General features: G+C 46.9%; 1 protein-coding gene across 1 annotated transcript; it reads left to right on the top strand.

Moving 5' to 3' along the window:
• Positions 1–2,224: 2,224 nt before the first annotated feature.
• MPZL2 (myelin protein zero like 2) lies at positions 2,225–19,935 on the top strand. Its single transcript, XM_060787559.2, has 5 exons — positions 2,225–2,369; positions 9,604–9,770; positions 14,007–14,217; positions 14,328–14,463; positions 16,821–19,935. The coding sequence occupies exons 1-5, from the start codon at positions 2,312–2,314 to the stop codon at positions 16,891–16,893; spliced, it is 645 nt and encodes a 214-aa protein (XP_060643542.2). The 5' UTR covers positions 2,225–2,311; the 3' UTR covers positions 16,894–19,935.
• Positions 19,936–21,290: the final 1,355 nt, after the last annotated feature.

Raw genomic sequence — 21,290 nt, 5'->3', positions numbered from 1 at the left:
CTTGATTAGCATTGAGTAACCTTGCAGCTGCAAAGTCAATCAGTGAGGGGATCTGCATAGAGGTCTGTTGGAAACGAGGCAAGTGGGGTTCACACCTTCCTCCAACAGACAAGCGTTCTTTCTCCCCTTTGGAGATAATTCCACACACACACACACAGAGTTCACTTGCCTCGTTTACAACAGACCTCTATGCAGATACCCTCACTGATTGACTTTGAAGCTTCAAGTTTACTCAATGCTATTTGAGCTTGCTCATTGCAACATTCGCACTTGTCTCCAACAGACAAGAATTCTTTCTCCCACCCTGGACATCATTCCACACACACACAGAGTTCATTTGCATCGTTTACAACAGACCTCTATGCAGATACCCTCACTGATGGACTTTGAAGCTGCAAGACCACCTTGATTAGCATTTAATGGCTTTGCAGCTTCAAAGCCTGGCTGTTTCCTGCCTGGGGGAAATCACAATCTGGCTACTAGTATTTAAAAACACTCAAAAATCAGGACACAGTTCACTTGCCTCGTTTACAACAGACCTCTATGCAGATACCCTCACTGATTGACTTTGAAGCTTCAAGCCTACTCAATGCTATTTGAACTTGCTCATTGCAACATTCGTACTTGCCTCCAACAGACAAGAATTCTTTCTCCCACCCTGGACATAATTCCACACACACACACACACAGAGTTCACTTGCCAGACCTCTATGCAGATACCCTCACCGATTGACTTTGAAACTGTAAGGCTACTCAGTGCTAATCAAAGTAGCCAATGGCAACATTTCCACTTGCCTCCAATAGACAAAAGTTCTTTCTCCCACCCTGGACATCATTCCACACACACACACACACACAGAGTTCACTTGCCTCGATTACAACAGACCTCTATGCTGATACCCTCATCGACTGACTTTGAAGTTGCAAGGCCACCTTGATTATCATTGAATGGCCTTGCAGCTTCATAGCCTGGCTGCTTCCTGCCTGTGTTCTTTTTCCCACCCTGAACATCATTCCACAGGTGTGTAAACCTCACTTAATTATGTTCAATGTATTGTCCCTCAACCTCTGAGGATGCCTGCCATAGATGTGGGAGAAACGTCAGGAGAGAATGCTTCTGTAACAGGGCCAGGCAGCCCTGAAAACTCACAGCAACCCAGAGACATAAGTGTGGACATAACTGGAGTGTTTTTAAATTCTGGAAGGGTGGGAGTTGAAGTCCAAAACACCTGGAGGGAGGGCTGAAGTTGGCCCATACCTGAACTACAGTGTCACAGGATGGAATCCTAGCTATGGAGGCGGCAGCCAGAACCTGAGCCAGGTGTAGTTTTGGTGGGGGGAGAGGGAGAGAAGAACGTGAGGAAGAACTTCCTGACTGTGAGAGCCGTTCAGCAGTGGAACTCTCTGCCCCGGAGTGTGGTGGAGGCTCCTTCTGTGGAAGCTTTGAAACAGAGGCTGGATGGCCATCTGCCAAGGTTGCTTTGAATGCAATATTCCTGCTTCTTGGCAGAATGCGGATGGACTGGATGATGGCCCAGGAGGTCTCTTCCAACTCTAGGATTCTACGATTCTATGAGAGCTGTTCAGCAGTGGAACTCTCTGCCCTGGAGTGTGGTGGAGGCTCCTTCTGTGGAAGCTTTTAAGCAGAGGCTGGATGGCCATCTGTCAGGGGTGCTTTGAATGCAATATTCCTGCTTCTTGGCAGAATAGGGTTGGACTGGATGATGGCCCAGGAGGTCTCTTCCAACTCTTGGATTCTATGATTCTATGAGAGCTGTTCAGCAGTGGAACTCTCTGCCCTGGAGTGTGGTGGAGGCTCCTTCTGTGGAAGCTTTTAAGCAGAGGCTGGATGGCCATCTGTCAGGGGTGCTTTGAATGCAATATTCCTGCTTCTTGGCAGAATGGAGTTGGACTGGATGGCCCATGACTGTGAGAGCTGTTCAGCAGTGGAACTCTCTGCCCTGGAGTGTGGTGGAGGCTCCTTCTTTGGAAGCTTTTAAGCAGAGGCTGGATGGCCATCTGTCAGGGGTGCTTTGAATGCAATATTCCTGCTTCTTGGCAGAATGGGGTTGGACTGGATGGCCCAGGAGGTCTCTCCCAACTCTTTGATTCTATGAGAGAGAGAGAGAGACTCGGGGCATGTGCAGAGTGCTTGAGAAACCAAGGGAGACTCTTTCCTGGACTTCCTGGTTTGAGTGTTGGGAGGGGAGGGGCGGAAGAGGAGGAGGAGGAGGAGGAGGAAGGGAAAGGCAGGCAAGGCTCAGGTTTCACCTGGTCGGACCCGGAGGGGCTGCTCTTCCCAGCCTCCGCCATGGGCTGCTCACCTGGACTCACCTGGAGAGGCTGCCTGGCCCTCCTCCTGCTCCTGGGTAAGGCTCCCCAAGAGACCCCACCGCTTGGCTGGCAAAAGAGGGAGGGAAGGAAGGAAGGAAGGAAGGAAGGAAGGAAGGAAGGAAGGAAGGAAGGAAGGAAGGAAGGAAGGAAGGAAAGAAAGAAGGAAGGAGGAAGGGGGGGGGGCAGCTCTGCCGCTGTGGGCCTCCTCCTCCCAGGTATGGCCAGGTATGGCCAGGTAAAGGAGGCGGAAGATCCCGTGACTCTGCCTTCTCTCCCTCGGCTCCAGCCCTTCCAAGAGGAGCCTTTGCCTGGGGTTTTTTCTGTGTACTGGTGGGGGTCCCTGGTTGCTGCGAGTTTTCAGGGCTGCCTGGCCCTGTTACGGAAGCATTCTCTCCTGACGTTTCTCCCACATCCATGGCTAAAGGCATCCTCAGAGGTTGAGGGGTCTGTTGGAAACGAGGCAAGTGGGGTTTGTATATCTGTAGAAGGATGCCCAGGGTGGGAGTAAGAAAGTGTCATCGGTTGGGAGTCCCCTCCCCTCCAGCACCTACGGAAGCATTCTCTCCTGACGTTTCTCCCACATCTATGGCAGGCTTGAGGGGTCTGTTGGAAACGAGGCAAGTGGGGTTTGTATACCTGTAGAAGGATGCCCAGGGTGGGGGAAAGAAAGTGTTATCGGTTGGGAGTCCCCTCCCCTCCAGCACCTACGGAAGCATTCTCTCCTGACGTTTCTCCCACATCTATGGCAGGCTTGAGGGGTCTGTTGGAAACGAGGCAAGTGGGGTTTGTATACCTGTAGAAGGATGCCCAGGGTGGGGGAAAGAAAGTGTTATCGGTTGGGAGTCCCCTCTCCTCCAGCACCTACAGAAGCATTCTCTCCTGACGTTTCTCCCACATCTATGGCAGGCTTGAGGGATCTGTTGGAAACGAGGCAAGTGGGGTTTGTATACCTGTAGAAGGATGCCCAGGGTGGGAGAAAGAAAGTGTCATCGGTTGGGAGTCCCCTCTCCTCCAGCACCTACGGAAGCATTCTCTCCTGACGTTTCTCCCACATCTATGGCTAAAGGCATCCTCAGAGGTTGAGGGGTCTGTTGGAAACGAGGCAAGTGGGGTTTGTATACCTGTGGAAGGATGCCCAGGGTGGGAGAAAGAAAGTGTCATTGGTTGGGAGTCCCCTCCCCTCCAGCACCTACGGAAGCATTCTCTCCTGACGTTTCTCCCACATCTATGGCAGGCATCCTCAGAGGTTGAGGGGGTCTGTTGGAAACTAGGCAAGTGGGGTTTGTATATCTGTGGAATGATGTCCAGTCTCCCCTTCCCTTCCCCTGCTTCACTTCAAGTCGGAGGCTGGGATGGATGGCCTCGGGGTGCCCCCAACTGACGTCAGAGCAGGGAATCCTTCGCTGGGAAACCCCCTCCTCTGCTTATTCTCTTCCTTCCAGCCACAATGGGCACAAGGCATAATAATAATAATAATGGGTTGTTGTAGGTTTTTTCGGGCTATATGGCCATGGTGTAGAGGCATTCTCTCCTGACGTTTCGCCTGCATCTATGGCAAGCATCCTCACTACCTCTGAGGATGCTTGCCATAGATGCAGGCGAAACATCAGGAGAGAATGCCTCTAGAACATGGCCATATAGCCCGTCCGGCCATGAAAGCCTTCGACAATAATAATAATAATAATAAATTCAAAAAATATAAAACAATGTATAATATAACAATTAATAATAAAACAAAGTAATAAAATAATATATAATATAACAACAATAATAATCTAATAATAGCTCTAATAGCCCTTGGGAAGAGCCTGATGTTCAGACACGAATCCCAGACATTTGGTCCTAATGAGTTTGTGTTCTATGTTATGTCCATCTAATCTATAATAATCATAATCACAATCATAATAATATATAATATAATGGTAATATATAATAATAATTATCTAATAATAATCTAATAATACCTCTAATGTCCTCGGCCCTTGAAAAGAGCCTAATATTCAGAGACGAATACAAGACATTTGGTCCTAATGAGTTTGTGTTCTATGTTATGCCCATCTAATCTATAATAATAATAATAATAATAATAATAATAATATATAATATATAATAATTAATAATATAGAATACAATGGTAATATATAATAATAATAATCTAATAATAATCTAATAATATTTTTAATATACTCGGCCCTTGGGAAGAGCCTAATATTCAGAGGCGAATCCCAGACATTTAGTCCTAATGAGCCTGTGTTCTATGTTCTGTGTTCTATGTCCCTCTAATCTATAATAATAAAAACTATTATTATTATATAATATATAATATATAATATATAATATATAATAATAGTAATATATAATAATATATTATTATTGTTATTATTATTAATAATAATATATAATATAATGGTAATATATAATAACAGTGCTCCATGCACTCATGCTGGCCACATGACCTTGGAGATGTCATAGAATGATAGAGTTGGAAGAGACCTGGTGGGCCATCATCCAGTCCAACCCCATTCGGCCAAGAAGCAGGAATATTGCATTCAAAGCACCCCTGACAGATGGCCACCCAGCCTCTGTTTAAAAGCTTCCATAGAAGGAGCCTCTGCCACACTCCGGGGCAGAGAGTTCCACTGCTGAACGGCTCTCACAGTCAGGAAGTTCTTCCTCTTGTTCAGGTGGAATCTCCTCTCTTGTAGTTTGAAGCCATTGTTCCATTGTGTCCTAGTCTCCAGGGAAGCAGAAATGAAGCCTCCTCTCTCCTCCCTGTGGCTTCCTCTCATGTATTTATATATGGCTATCATGTCTCCTCTCAGCCTTCTCTTACCCAGGCTAAACATGCCCAGCTCTTTAAGCCACTCCTCATAGGGCTATGGACAACGATGCCTCTTCGACTTAGAAATTGATATGAGCACCAGCCACCAGAGTCGGACACAACTGGACTTAATGTCAGGGGAAAACCTTGACCTTTATCTAATAATAATAATAATAATCTAACAATAACAATAATATAATAATACCGCTAATATCCTCGGTCCTTGGGAAGAGCCTAATATTCAGAGGCGAATCCAAAACATATGGTCCTAATGAGACAGATTTTGTCATTTGGGTTGATTTTGTCATTTGGGAGTTGTAGTTGCTGGGATTTATAGTTCACCTACAATCAAAGAGCATTCTGAACTCCACCAACGATGGAATTGAACCAAACCTGGCACACAGTTCTCCCATGACCAACAGAAAATACTGGAAGGGTTTGGTGGGCATTGACCTTGAGTTTGGGAGTTGTAGTTCACCTATGTCCAGAGAGCAATGTGGACTCAAACAATGATGAATCTGGACCAAACTTGTCACAAATACTCAATATGCCCAAATGTCAACACTGGTGGGGTTTGGGGAAAATAGACCTTGACATTTGGGAGTTGTAGTTGCTTGGCTTTATAGTTCATCTACAATCAGGAGCCTTCTTAATGAGAGAATTGGGCCAAACTTCCCACACGGAACAGAAAATACTGTGATTTCTGATGGTCTTTGGTGACCCCTCTGACACCCCCTCGCGACCCCCCCCCAGGGGTCCCGACCCCCAGGTTGAGAAACGCTGCTCTAGAACATGGCCATATAGCCCGAAAAACCTAGAACAGCCCAGTGATTCCGGCCATGAAAGCCTTTCATAGAATCATAGAATCAAAGAATCAAAGAGTTGGAAGAGACCTCATAGGCCTTCATCCAGTCCAACCCCATTCTGCCAAGAAGCAGGTATATTGCATTCAAATCACCCCTGACAGATGGCCATCCAGCCTCTGTTTAAAAGCCTCCAAAGAAGGAGGCTCCACCACACTCTGGGGCAGAGAGTTCCACTGCTGAACGGCTCTCACAGTCAGGAAGTTCCTCCTCATGTTCAGGTGGAATCTCCTCTCTTGTAGTTTGAAGCCATTGTCCCATTGCGTCCTAGTCTCCAGGGAAGCAGAAAACAAGCTTGCTCCCTCCTCCTCCCTGTGGCTTCCTCTCACATATTTATCCATGGCTATCATATCCCCTCTCAGCCTTCTCTTCTTCAGGCTAAACATGCCCAGCTCCTTAAGCCGCTCCTCATAGGGCTTCTTCTCCAGACCTTTTATCATTTTAGTAGCTCTCCTCTGGACACATTCCAGCTTGTCAATATCTCTCTTGAATTGTGGTGATATTGACAAGCTGGAATGTGTCCAGAGGAGAGCGACTAAAATGATAAAAGGTCTGGAGAAGAAGCCCTATGAGGAGCGGCTTAAGGAGCTGGGCATGTTTAGCCTGAAGAAGAGAAGGCTGAGAGGGGATATGATAATGGCCATGTATAAATATGTGAGAGGAAGCCACAGGGAGGAGGAGGGAGCAAGCTTGTTTTCTGCTTTGACAATACTCAGGGAACAGCTCATTCTGGGACAATCTCAGATAAGTTTGGCTCAGATATTTCCTTTTCCGCTTGGCCAATACTCTGGGAATAGATCATTCAGGGACAATCCTATCAAAGGCAACCTGAAAGCCTGTCAGCCCCAGCCCTTTCCCCTCAGGGGACAGGAAATCCCATCACTTGAGGATTATTTAACCCAGCTTCCCCCCCCCCCCCCTTAGTCATCAATCATCCCCATCGGCTGACACCTCTTGCCACACTTCCTTGCTCCCATTCTTTTGGCCTGTTTTGCAACTTCTTCACCCGGATGTTGGAGTTCATGGCCTCTCCCGCCTGGGACTCCCCATGAGTCACCGCACAGAGAAGGGGGGGGGGGGGGGCGGACCCCAGGGCTTCCTGCCCAGTCTAGGAGGGGAAAGGGACTGGATTAACTGGTGGGGGGCTCCTTCACCGCTCTGGACAAGGAACCCTCTCCATAATTTCTTTGAAAGTCCCTCCCTACATTCAAGCTAGCCCTTCCCTGTTCCTCTCCCCCATTCTGGACTGTGTGGACACACAATGGACCAAACCAGTCCTGGGGGGCAGTCTGGCCAAGGGTGCCAAACCCAGGGAGATGCCTATTGTTGTTGTTAGTATTATTATTTACATTATGTAACATGATTTCTGTCCTGTGTTTGTATGTATGTGTGTGTGAGAGAGTATATACACACACACACCACACACACACATATACACATAATTACTTACTTAGGCAATCCGTCTTAGCACAAGGATGATTGTCTTCCAGGTGTGGTGTCATGGCAGTGGGTCTGTAGGTGGTTGTGGAGACCTAGTCTTGACTCACATGTTCTCCCGCAGTGAGGACATTGGTTTCCAAAACTGAAGGTGGTCCCAGTCAAGGTTGGCTTGACACTGCTTCTTCCTCTTGGCACGTTTCCACCTCCATTCGTGCCTCTTTGAATTCTGCAGCACTGCTGGTCACAACTGACCTCCAGTTAGAGCACTCAAGAGTCAGCTGCTTCCCAGTTCTCAGTGTCTCTGCCACGGTTTTTTGAGGTTGGCTTTGAGCCCATCTTTCACCCTCCATTCGTACCTCTTCAGATATTACAGCACTGCTGGTCACAGCTGACCTCCAGTTAGAGCACTCAAGAGTCAGGGCTTCCCAGTTCTCAGTGTCTCTGCCACAGTTTTTGAGGTTGGCTTTGAGCCCATCTTCAGTATCTTTTCCTGTCCTCCAACATTTCCTTTTCCGTTCTTGAGTTTGGAGTAGAGCAACTGCTTTGGGAGACGGTGGTCAGGAATCCGGACAACGTGGCCGGTTCAGCGGAGTTGATGGCAGAGGACCATCGCTTCAATGCTGGTGGTCTTGGCTTCTTCCAGCATGCTGAGATTTATCCACCTGTCTTCCCAAGAGATTTGCAAGATTTTCTGGAGGCAGCGCTGATGGAATCGTTCCAGGAGTTGCATGTGACGTCTGTAGACAGTCCATGTCTCGCAGGCATATAACAGGGTTGGGAGGACAGTAGCTTTATAAACAACCCCCTTGATCTCCCTATAAATGTCCCAGTCCTCAAACACTCTCTGCTTCATTTGGGAAAATGCTGCATTCGCAGAGCTCAGGTGATGTTGTATTTCAGTGTCAGTGTTGTCTTTTGTGGAAAGGTGGCTGCCACAGCAGGGTTGGGAGGACAATAGCTTTATAGACAAGCCCCTTGGTCTCCCTACTGATGTCCTGGTCCTTAAACACTCTCTGCTTCATTTGGGAAAATGCTGCACTCGAAGAGCTCAGGCGGTGTTGTATTTCAGTGTCAATGTTGACTTTGGTGGAGAGGTGGCTGCCAAGGGAGCGGAAATGGTCAACATTTTCTAATGTTACACCATTAAGCTGTATCTCTGGCATTGGGGAGGGATTGCCCGGTGACTCCACAAGAAGAAATGGTATTCTGGAAGGAGAATGTAAATTGAAGCGGCTCGGAGGAGGATAGCACGGAGGTGAATGAAACAGCATATAAGGTGTGTATGTGTGTGTGTGTATGTATATGTATGTATACACACATACACACACACACACACACACACACACACACACATACATATAGATGTAATGAAGGTACTCCACGTTTCACAGGCATATAGCAGGGTTGGGAGGAAAATGGCTTTATAGAATCATAGAATCAAAGACTTGGAAGAGACCTCCTGGGCCATCCAGTCCAACCCCATTCTGCCAAGAAGCAGGAATATTGCATTCAAATCACCCCCCGACAGATGGCCATCCAGCCTCTGTTCAAAAACTTCCAAGGAAGGAGCCTCCACCACACTCCGGGGCAGAGAGTTCCACTGCTGAACGGCTCTCACAGTCAGGAAGTTCTTCCTCATGTTCAGATGGAATCTCCTCTCTTGTAGTTTGAAGCCATTGTTCCATTGCGTCCTAGTCTCCAGGGAAGCAGGAAGGAAGCTTGCTCCCTCCTCCCTATAACTTCCTCTCACATATCTATATGTGGCTATGATGTCTCCTCTCATCCTTCTCTTCTTCAGGCTAAGCATGCCCAGCTCCTTAAGCCACTCCTCATAGGGCTTGTTCTCCAGACCCTTGATCGTTTTAGTCGCCCTCCTCTGGACACATATACAAGCCCCTTGGTCTCCGTACAGATACACAATTCAAAACAAAACAAAAAGTAAATATTGGCGCATGAATATAAACTTAAAATACAACTCAAAAAGAATAAATACAATTGCATCCCCGTTCCTTTCCCCAAATCCCACCTACAATCTCCCCATCCTCCTCCCTCCAAGAAATGCCTTGGCCCCATTGGGCCCTTGTGGTCTCTCTATTTTGGGGGGGCCCTTCGTTGCCTGAAGCGTCTCCCTTGCTTTCTCCCAAGGGCTCCGGATGGCGGCATCCATGGAGATCTACACGCCGGGCTCCGTGGAGGCGCTGAACGGGACTGATGTGCGGCTGAAGTGCACCTTCCGAAGCAAGGAGCCCGTTGGGCAGCTGCTGGTCATCTACTGGAACTTCCAATCCCGGGACAAGAGCCCAACGGAGTTTGTAAGTTGCCTTCTGCAGACTACTTTCACACCTAGCTCCAGCAGACAAGAAACATTCACACCTGGCTCCAGCAGACAAGAGTCCTTTGTCCCACCCTGGTCATTCCACAGATATGTAAACCCTTTTTCCTAGTTCCAATAGACCTCACTACCTCTGAGGATGCTTGCCATAGATGCAGGTGAAACGTCAGGAGAGAATGCCTCTAGAGCAGTGGTTCTCAACCTTCCTAATGCCGTGACCCCTTGATACGGTCCCTCGTGTTGTAGTGACCCCCAACCATAGTATTGTTTTTGTTGCTACTTCATAACAGTCATTTTACTACTGCTATAAATCATAATGTAAATATCTGATATGCAGGATGCATTTTCATTCACTGGACCAAACTGGGCACAAATACCCAATACACCCAAATGTGAATGCTAATGGGGTTGGGGGAGGATTGATTTTGTCATTTGGGAGTTGTAGTTGCTGGGATTTATAGTTCACTTATAATCAAAGAACATTCTGAACTCCACCAGCGATGGATTTGAACCAAACTTGGCTCCCATGACCAATGGAAAACACTGGAAGGGTTTGATGGGCATTGACCTTGAGTTTGGGAGTTGTAGTTCACCTATCTCCAGAGAGCACTGTGGACTCATGCAATGGTGGATGTGGACCAAACTTGGCACGAATACTCAATATGCCCAAATGTGAACACTGGTGGAGTCTGGGGAAAATAGATCTTGACATTTGGGAGTTGTAGTTGCTGGGATTTATAGTTCATTACAATCAAAGAATATTCTGAACTCCACCAATGATAGAATTGGCTCAAACTTCCCACATGGAATCCCCATGACCAACAGAAAATACTGTGTTTTCTTATGGTCTTTGGTGACCCCTCTGACACCCCCTTGAGACCCCCTCTGGGGTCCCGACCCCCAGGTTGAGAAACATTGCTCTAGACCATGGCCATACAGCCCGAAAAAACCTACAACCACCCAGTGATTCCGGCCATGAAAGCCTTCAACAATCCATGTTGATATCTGCGCTAAAGATTCGGACAGCGTTAGTCAGAGACTGGATTTCAGTTTCGGGTTTTCCCATACAGCTTCAGATCATCCATGTACAGCAGATGTGAAATTTTGTGAGATTTCTTAGATGTTTGATAGCCCAGGTTTGTTTTTTGTAAGGTTGTTGACAGAGGGATCATGGCAATGATGAAAAGCAGTGGGGACAAGGAGTCTCCTTGGAAAATTCCTCTTCTGATGTTGGCAAGTCCGTAGTTTTCATTTCCAACAAACAGTTCGGTTTTCCAGTGCTCCATCGTATTTTCATGACGGTCTTGCTTTCAAGTGTTCTTAGTTTCATGCACCAAGTTTTTGCCAAGCTCCTGATTTATGTATTGGCTTTTTCATGCTGCCTTGTTTCATGGATTCTTGTGCCTGTTTCATGGATTTTTTATACATATGGATTTTGTTTTGCCTTAAAGCTCATGGACTTACTTTTGCTTTGGAACTTTACCATTTTTGCTAATTTTAATGCTTTGCCAACTTACTGTTGGGGTTCAGCCTGATCTGTGTGAACCTGAGCCCCAGCCCCAATCTCTGTGTGAACCTGATTCTCTGATTGTATTTCCAACTGAACATGTATCTCTCCCTGACAGTGTTGAAACTGTTGTTGATGTTGAGGTCAGTGGCAGGGAAAGTGAAACTGAACAGCCGGATGAAAATGTTTTGGAATCCAGCCGTGATAGGTCTCCGCTTGGTTTTTTTTAATGAGGACCGAAGGGAACAGATAGCTAGAGACAGGAGTGATTCAGTTTCTACGAAGGTCAAATAGATTACAGGAGAGACAGGCCCAGGCTTTTTAATGAGGACCGAAGGGAACAGATAGCTAGAGACAGGAGTGATTCACAGTTTCTACGAAGGTCAAATAGATTACAGGAGAGACAGGCCCAGGCTTCAAAGTCAAGGGGCGTTTCAAGGAATAGTTTCTTTGGTTTAAGGGGCCTCCTTCCAGGTGTCTCGTTAGATCAAGCAACGTTTTGGACTGTGGCTGTGCCTTGGCAGAATTCCTGTGTTCCATGGCCGGTAATCCCAGAGGCTTCTAGTTTTCAAGTACCTGGTTAGCAAGAGGCTAACAGGTTCCTGGTTTTTGTATTGTGGTTTTTGGAATTTTGCTCAAGTTCAGAGATTTTCCTGACTGCTGTGTTTCTATTGTGGCTTTTTGACTTTGCATTTACCTTTCTTTTGTAACCAATTTTTCATCAATAAAAAAGGATTGTTTTTCCTGCAGTCCAGTGTGGTGGATTTAATCTTATGGTCTCGTTTCCTGATCTGGGATGCAACAGCTTAGCTACAGGACGTGGATTAGCTCCACCTGTAGAGAAGCTTCGTTTCTCACAGCATCCGGGGGACATTCCGGTTCCAAAGGACTCCAGCTGGAGAATCTACAAAGCCTTGACTGGTAGGTCTACTCAGGACCCAAGAAGCAGTTTGGAGCCAGGAGTAGAGCCCACACCAGCAAAGTTTAGAAGATAGATTGCACAAGGAGGGGTTAAAAAGGGTTTTCCTCTTAAAGAAAAGAAACAGTTCACGAAGCCAGTTGCCTGTCCCTTGTGGACAAGATTGAGAAAGCCACCAGTTGATTCAAAGCCTTGAAGCATTTGTTTAATTTGTTGAAGATCTAAGAAGTATTTGATTGTTTGTTGAAGACTTAAGCAATAATAAAGGACTTTGTTAAACCTTTCAAGCTTCTAAAGACTTTTGTATAGGAAAATCCTTAGGGCCTCTCACTCAAGGCATCCCGGCTTCCCGCTGGTTAGCTCGAGGCTAACAGGTTCCTGGTTCTTGTATTGTGGTTTTTGGAATTTTGCTCAAGTTCAGAGATTTTCCTGACTGCTGTGTTTCTATTGTGGCTTTTTGACTTTGCATTTACCTTTCTTTTGTAACCAATTTTTCATCAATAAAAAAGGATTGTTTTTCCTGCAGTCCAGTGTGGTGGATTTAATGTTATGGTCTCGTTTCCTGATCTGTGATGCAACAGCTTAGCTACAGGACGTGGATTAGCTCCACCTGTAGAGAAGCTTCGTTTCTCACAGCATCCGGGGGACATTCCGGTTCCAAAGGACTCTAGCTGGAGAATCTATAAAGCCTTGACTGGTAGGTCTACTCAGGACCCAAGAAGCAGTTTGGAGCCGGGAATAGAGCCTACACCAGCAAAGTTTAGAAGATAGATTGCACAAGGAGGAGTTAAAAAGGGTTTTCCTCTTAAAGAAAAGAAACAGTTCACGAAGCCAGTTGCCTGTCCCTTGTGGACAAGATTAAGAAAGCCACCAGTTGATTCAAAGCCTTGAAGCATTTGTTTAATTTGTTGAAGATCTAAGAAGTATTTGATTGTTTGTTGAAGACTTAAGCAATAATAAAGGACTTTGTTAAACCTTTCAAGCTTCTAAAGACTTTTGTATAGGAAAATCCTTAGGGCCTCTCACTCAAGGCATCCCGGCTTCCCGCTGGTTAGCTCGAGGCTAACAGGTTCCTGGTTTTTGTATTGTGGTTTTTGGAATTTTGCTCAAGTTCAGAGATTTTCCTGACGGCTGTGCTTTTATTGTGGCTTTTTGACTTTGCATTTACCTTTCTTTTGTAACCAATTTTTCATCAATAAAAAAGGATTGTTTCTCCTACAGTCCAGTGTGGTGGATTTAATCTTATGGTCTCGTTTCCTGATGGATGCAACACTTACATTCTTCAATAAACTGCTTGATGATTTTACCAAGCTGGTGTGGTGTTTAAGGTCAGAGGTGTTCCTGCTCTGGTGTATGCAGAGGCGGCCCTAGGTAATTTTCAATGGTGAGCAAACAGTATTTCCTCCCTCCCCCCCCCCCCCCCCCCACAACCAATCATTGATATATATTTTCTGTTCATCATGGAAGTTCTGTGTGCCATATTTGGTTCAATTCCATCATTGGTGGAGTTCAGAATGCTCTTTGATTTTAGGTGAACTATACATCCCAGTAACTACAACTTGCATATGTTGAGGTCTATTTTTCCCCCAAGAGCGCCTCAAGAGCGCCCCTGGGCAAAATCAACTATACTGCGAATGCTTACTTTGCGTAATGGTTGAGCCGCCCCTGGGTGTATGAAAGTGAGACCCTGAAAGGGTCCTGGGTGCCAAGCGAGACCTCATGCAGATCTCCCTCCTTCCTTCCTTCCTTCCTTCCTTCCTTCCTTCCTTCCTTCCTTCCTTCCGCACCAGGTGTTCCACTACCAGGATCAGGCCTATCCTCCGCAGACAGGACGCTTCTTGGGCCGAGTCACCTGGGATGGCAATGCGCTCAAGAGCGATGCCTCCATCCTGCTCTGGAACGTCAGTCCCGGGGACAACGGCACCTTCTCCTGCCACATCAAGAACCCTCCAGACGTCGATGGGGTGCCCGGAGAGATCAAGTTGAGCGTCGTGCTGAAAGGTCCGCCTGAGTTGGAGACGGTGGGTGGCTATTTGTGGGGGAGAGTGAGGGGACCAAAGGCATCCGGCCATCTTTTCCTTTCTGTTTCTCCTCCTTTCTCCTCCTCACAGTGAGCTTCTCGGAGATCCACGTTCTGGCCCTGACCATCGGTGGTGCCTGTGCTCTGATGATTGTCATAGTGATCGTGGTGGTAGTCTGCCGGCAGCGACGGAACGCCAGGAAGGACCAGGCGGAGGAGACAGAGATGTAAGTGTGGCGGGGGGGGGGCATAAAGCAGGGAATGCAGTGGGGCAGTGGGCATTGTTGGTGGGGGCTGGGTCTCTCTTTGGTGCAGAGGGGTTCGTTCATCTGGAGAGGCCCTGCTCTCGATCCCACCAGCACCGCAGGCGTGGTTGGTGGGGACGTGTGAAAAAGATCTTGGAGTCCTCGTGGACAACAAGTTAAACATGAGCCAACAATGTGATGTGGCGGCAAAAAAAGCCAATGGGATTTTGGCCTGCATCAAGAGGAGCCTAGTGTCTAGATCTAAGGAAGTAATGCTACCCCTTCTATTCTGCTTTGGTTAGACCACATCTGGAATATTGTGTCCAATTCTGGGCACCACAATTCAAGAGAGATATCGACAAGCTGGAATGTGTCCAGAGGAGGGCGACTAAAATGATCAAGGGTCTGGAGAACAAGCCCTATGAGGAGCGGCTTAAGGAGCCGGGCATGTTTAGCCTGAAGAAGAGAAGGCTGAGAGGAGATATGATAGCCATGTATAAATATGTGAGAGGAAGCCACAGAGAGGAGGAGGGAGCAAGCTTGTTTTCTGCTTCCTTGGAGACTAGGACGCAAGGGAACAATGGCTTCAAACTACAAGAGAGGAGATTCCATCTGAACATTAGGAAGAACTCCCTGACTGTGAGAGCCGTTCAGCAGTGGAACTCTCTGCCCCGGAGTGTGGTGGAGGCTCCTTCTTTGGAAGCTTTTAAGCAGAGGCTGGATGGCCATCTGTCAGGGGTGATTTGAATGCAATATTCCTGCTTCTTGGCAGAATGGGGTTGGACTGGATGGCCCAGGAGGTCTCTTCCAACTCTTTGATTTTATGATTCTATGACGAGAGAGAGGGCCTTTTCGGTGGTGGCCCCTCGACTCTGGAACTCACTCCCTAAAGACATCAGACAGGCCCCAACTCTGGCAATCTTTAGGAGGAGCTTGAAGACGTGGTTGTTCCAGTGTGCCTTCCCGGAATCATTGATTCCATAGCACTTTGTTCTCCGAAGCACTTTACATTTCTTTAGGTCTGCTCGTATGCCCTTCCACAAACACCACTATCACCTTCTCGTCCATGTCCCAGCATTACTTCCAATTTTAATTTTACATTTGGCCTTCCCACTGTTTAATTGTGAGTGGTGTTATTGATAATGTTGTATATTTTATTGTCTATGTTTTATTTTAATTTGCTTAGAATCATAGAATCCTAGAATCAAAGAGTTGGAAGAGACCTCCTGGGCCATCATCCAGTCCAACCCCATTCTGCCAAGAAGCAGGAATATTGCATTCAAATCACCCCTGACAGATGGCCATCCAGCCTCTGTTCAAAAGCTTCCAAAGAAGGAGCCTCCACCACACTCCGGGGCAGAGAGTTCCACTGCTGAACGGCTCTCACAGTCAGGAAGTTCTTCCTCATGTTCAGATGGAATCTCCTCTCTTGTAGTTTGAAGCCATTGTTCCCTTGCGTCCTAGTCTCCAGGGAAGCAGAAAACAAGCTTGCTCCCTCCTCCTCCCTGTGGCTTCCTCTCACAAATTTATACATGGCTATCATGTCTCCTCTCAGCCTTCTCTTCTTCAGGCTAAACATGCCCAGCTCCTTCAGCCGCTCCTCATAGGGCTTGTTCTCCAGACCCTTGATCTGCTCCCTCCTCCCTGTGGCTTCCTCTCACATATTTTTACTTGGCTCTCATATCTCCTCTCATCCTTCTCTTCTTCTGGCTAAACATGCCCAGCTCCTTAAGCCGCTCCTCATAGGGCTTGTTCTCCAGACCCTTGATCATTTGAGTCGCCCTCCTCTGGACACATTCCAGCTTGTCAATATCTCTCTTCAATTGTGGTGCCCAGAATTGGACACAATATTCCAGGTGTGGTCTAACCAAAGCGGAATAGAGCATGGGGAGCATGACTTCCCTAGATCTAGACACTAGGCTCCTCTTGATGCAGGCCAACATCTCATTGGCTTTTTTTGCCGCCACATCACATTTTTGGCTCATGTTTAACTTGTTGTCCACGAGGACTCCAAGGACTTGTACTGTTGTTATTGCTTGTATTGTTGTATTTGGGCTTGGCCTCGTGTAAGCCGCACCGAGTCCCTTGGGGAGATGATAGAGGGGTACAAATAAAGTGTTGTTGTTGTTGTTGTTGTTGTTGTTGTTGTTGTTGTTATTATTATTATTATTATTATTATTATTATTATTATAACCCTTTCATTCCCACAACTCTTCCTTTTCTCTGTGAAAGGAAATATTTGTGCAGGGACCCCTTCCTGGGACCCCCACCCCACCCCTTGGCTACCTTCTCTGCTTCCAATAGGGACTGACCTCTGTCTTTGTCTCCCCAAATACCAGGCCGGAGAAAGAGAAGCTGCGCGGAGTCCCGGAAGAGGAGAGGGAAGCCACACTGCCTGGAGGGGAGGCCTGAGTCCCCCTCACTCACTCACTCACTCTCTCACTCAATCTCTCACTCACTCACTCTGCCTGGAGGAGGTGGATGGATCTGCCTGAGAAGACCTTCGCGGCATGGACAGATTGAGTGGAGAGTGGGAGCGCTTGCTATATGACAGCTCTCTAAAATGGCATGGAAGAAGCCCCCCAGAGACCACCCCCAAAACCTGGAAGGGAGAAACCTCTTTTGAAGCCGGCCTGGACCGTTCAGATTCCTCCTCCAATTCAGACCTCCTCTGCTTCACCTTTCCTGGAGGTTCTCCTGCAGAGACTATTAAGGGAAAGGGCCAATAGCCATGCACACCCCAAAATCCGAGGTCCAAAGATGGGTGCCATGCACAGCTTGGTCATCCCAAACCCTTCAGTATTTGTATTATTGTAGGCTTTTGTGGCCGGAATCACTGGCTTGCTGTGAGTTTTCTGGGCGGTCTGGCCATGTTCCAGTAGCATTCTTTCCTGACGTTTCACCCACATCTATGGCAGGCATCCTCAGAGGTTGTGAGGCTTGTTGGAAACTAGGCAAGTGGTGTGTGTGTGTGGAATAATATATATGTGTGTGTATGTGGAATAATATCCAGGGTGGGAGAAAGAACCCTTGCCTGTTTGAGGCAAATGGGAATGTTGCCATTGCCCAGCTTGAATAGCAATGAGTAGCCTTGCAGCTGCAAAGTCAATCAGTGAGGTTCTGCATAGAGAGGTCTGTTAGAAAAGAGGCAAGTGGAGCATCTATCTATCTATCTATCTATCTATCTATCTATCTATCTATCTGTGGAATGATGTCCAAGGTAGGAGAAAGAACCCATGTCTGCTTGAGGCAAGTGTGAATGTTGCTATTAACAAGATTAGTTAGCATTGAGTAGCCTTGTAGCTGCAAAGTCAATCAGTGAGGGTCTCTGTATAAAGGCCTGTTGAAATCGAGGCAAGCAAACTGTGTGTGTGTGTGTGTGTGTGTGTGTGTGTGTGGAATAATATCCAGGGTGGGAGAAAGAACCTTTGCCTGTTTGAGGCAAGTGGGAATGCTGCCATTGCCCAGCTTGAATAGCATTGAATAGCATTTCCATCTGAAGATGAGGAAGAACTTCCTGACTGTGAGAGCCATTCAGCAGTGGAACTCTCTGCCCCGGAGTGTGGTGGAGGCTCCTTCTTTGGAAGCTTTTGAACAGAGGCTGGATGGCCATCTGTCAGGGGTGATTTGAATGCAATATTCCTGCTTCTTGGCAGAATGGAGTTGGACTGAATGGCCATGAGGTCTCTTCCAACTCTTTGATTCTATGATTCTATGAGTAGCCTTGCAGCTGCAAAGTCAATCAGCGAGGTTCTGCATAGAGAGGTCTGTTAGAAAAGAGGAAAGTGTAGCATCTATCTATCTATCTATCTATCTATCTATCTATCTATCTATCTATCTGTGGAATGATGTCCAAGGTAGGAGAAAGAACCCATGTCTGCTTGAGGCAAGTGTAAATGTTGCTATTAGCAAGATTAGTTAGCATTGAGTAGCCTTGTAGCTGCAAAGTCAATCAGTGAGGGTCTCTGCATACAGTCCTGTTGAAATCGAGGCAAATGAATTGTTTGTGTGTATGGAATGATGTCCAGGGTTGGAGAAAGAACTCTTTGTCTGTTGGAGGCAAGTGTGGATGTTGCAATTGGCAAGCTTGATTAGTACTGAATAGCCTTGCAGCTGCAAAGTCAATCAGTGAGGGTCTCTGCATAAAGGCCTATTGGAAACAAGGCAAGTGGAGTGTATATATTCTTATGGAATGATGTCCAGGGTAGGAGAAAGAACCCTTGTCTGTTTGAGGAAAGTGTGAATGTTGCAATTGGCCAACTTGATTAGCATTGAGTGGCCTCGCAGCTGCAAAGTCAATCAGTGACGGTATCTGCATAGAGGTAGCCTGGCTTCTGTTGCCTGGAGGCACCCTCTGTGGAATGATGTCCAGGGTGGGAGAAAAAACCCTTGTCTGTTTGAGGTCAGCGTGAATGTTGCAGTTGGCCAGCCTGAATAGCACTGAGTGCCCTTGCAGCTGCAAAGTCAATCAGTGAGGGTCACCGCATAGAAGTTTGTTGGAAACATGGCAAGTGGGATCAGTCTATCTATCTATCTATCTATCTATCTATCTATCTATCTATCTATCTATCTATGTCCAGGGTGGGAAAAAAACCCTTGTCTGTGTGAAGCAAGTGTGAGTGTTGCAATGAGCAAGCTTGAATAGCACTGAGTGGCCTTGCAGCTGCAAAGTCAATCAGTGAGGGTCTCTGCATAGAAGTTTGTTGGAAACATGGCAAGTGGGATCGGTCTATCTATCTATCTATCTATCTATCTATCTATCTATCTATCTATCTATCTATCTATGTCCAGGGTGGGAGAAAACCCTTGTCTGTGTGAAGCAAGTGTGAGTGTTGCAATGAGCAAGCTTGAATAGCATTGAGTAGCCTTGCAGCTGCAAAGCCTGGCTGTTGCTGCCTGGGGGTATCCTTTGTTGGGAGGTGTTATCTGACCCTGATGGGAGGTTGTGAGGTCTCTGAAGATGCCTGCCATAGATGTGGGCAAAACATCAGGAGAGAATGCTTCTGGAACATGGCCAGACGGCTTGGAAAACTCACAGCAACCTTCAGTATTTCTTCGCATGTTTTGTTTCCTAAGCTCTCAGTGGTTTGTTGACAGTAAGGGAGGGGAATGTGCCATGGCCCCTGAACTGCATCTCCCATCATCTCTTACTGCTGGGAGCTCCAGACAACCATATCCGGGGCCTGCGTTCTCCCCAAACCCTTCTTCTGTCCAGCCTGCCCTTTGCCCCATGACTGCAGAGGTCATCCGATGTCCGAGCGGTCATTGCCTCCCAGCCCATGGCTCCCTTGCAACAGCCTCGCCTCTGCAAATGCTGCCTTCACTGCCTTTGCTCCTCGCTGCAAACCGTGTAGGGTGTAAAAACAGAACGTGTTACGATAGAGTGACTTATTTTCGTAATGTAATTTATTTTTTAAGACGTATGCAAATAAATGGCTAGACTTTGGTAGTAAAGACGGGAGACGGCTTGGTGATTGATGACACACTTAGGACCCATGGAAATTTGCCAGGAGGGCTCTGTGATTTTCCTGCAGGGCAGAAGGGGGTTGGACTAGATGGCAACATGTGGTCTCTTCCAACTCCAGGAGTCTATGGTTGATTCTACTTCGTGAAGAGCTCAACAGCGAGAAGAGCACATACTATCAGTCAGAACAGGCATGGGCCAACATGGGTCTTCCTTGCAGGTGTTTTGGACTTCAACTCCCACAATTCCTGGCCTCAGGTCCTTTCCCTTTCCCCCTCAGCCGCTTAAGGTTAACTGAAAAGAGTTAGTAGTCCAAAGCCTGTTAGAGTCAATGGACCAAAGCTAGTGACGTCCTGAGGAGTGTGAGGTAAACCTCAGTGTGAGAGAAGCCTCATGTGAGAAAGCTCTAGTGTGAAGGCTGCTGTATGTAAAGCTACTATGTATTTGCTTATTTGTGTTATGGAAAACTTATTTCAGTAGCCTGTTAGATTTAGTGGGCCAAAGCTAGTGTCATCCTGAGGAGAGGTAAACCTCAGTGTGAGAGAAGATCCATGTGAGAAAGCTCCAATGTGAAAGCTACTGTATGTAAAGCTACTATGTATTTGCTTATTTGTGTTATGGAAAACCTATTGGAGTTAGTGGGCCAAAGCTAGTGTCATCCTGAGGAGAGTGAGGTAAACCTCAGTGGGAGAGAAGCCTCGTGTGAGAAAGCTCCAGTGTGAAGGCTGCTGTATGTAAAGCTACTATGTATTTGCTTATTTGTGTTATAGAAAACCTATTTAAGTAGCCTATTGGAGTTAGTGGGCCAAAGCTAGTATCATCCTGAGGAGAGTGAGGTAAACCTCAGTGGGAGAGGAGACCCATGTGAGAAAGCTCCAGTGTGAAGGCTGCTGTATGTAAAGCTACTATGTATTTGCTTATTTGTGTTATGGAAAACTTATTTCAGTAGCCTATTAGAGTTAGTGGGCCAAAGCTAGTGTCATCCTGAGGAGAGTGAGATAAACCTCAGTGTGAGAGAAGACCCATGTGAGAAAACTCCAGTGTGAAGGCTGCTGTATGTAAAGCTACTATGTTTTTGCTTATTTGTGTTATGGAAAACTTATTTCAGTAGCCCATTAGTTAGTGGGCCAAAGCCAGTGTCATCCTGAGGAGAGTGAGGTAAACCTCAGTGTGAGAGAAGCCCCAAGTGAGAAAGCTCCCGTGTGAAGTTGTCCCCTGGCTTGGATAGATGGAGGAGAGAATTGAGGAGACCCATTTCAGTCTTATTATGAGGTTGTTTGGCTTTTGATTGCATCAGGAGATAAGGCACTTCCATCACTACATAGGGACTGACCCCTCCAAGGAA

Source organism: Anolis sagrei, chromosome 7, assembly GCF_037176765.1.
Source record: "Anolis sagrei isolate rAnoSag1 chromosome 7, rAnoSag1.mat, whole genome shotgun sequence".
In the NCBI taxonomy this organism is placed as follows: Eukaryota; Metazoa; Chordata; class Lepidosauria; order Squamata; family Dactyloidae; genus Anolis; species Anolis sagrei.
This window is presented reverse-complemented; position numbering and strand designations above follow the sequence as displayed.

Excerpts from the sequence above, each read along its gene's own strand:
- MPZL2 (XM_060787559.2), top strand. The coding sequence starts at position 2,312 with ATGGGCTGCTCACCTGGACTCACCTGGAGAGGCTGCCTGGCCCTCCTC. Across the intron at positions 9,771-14,006 it reads ACAAGAGCCCAACGGAGTTT|GTGTTCCACTACCAGGATCA; the intron begins GTAAGTTGCCTT and ends CTTCCGCACCAG. Across the intron at positions 14,218-14,327 it reads GTTGAGCGTCGTGCTGAAAG|TGAGCTTCTCGGAGATCCAC; the intron begins GTCCGCCTGAGT and ends TCCTCCTCACAG.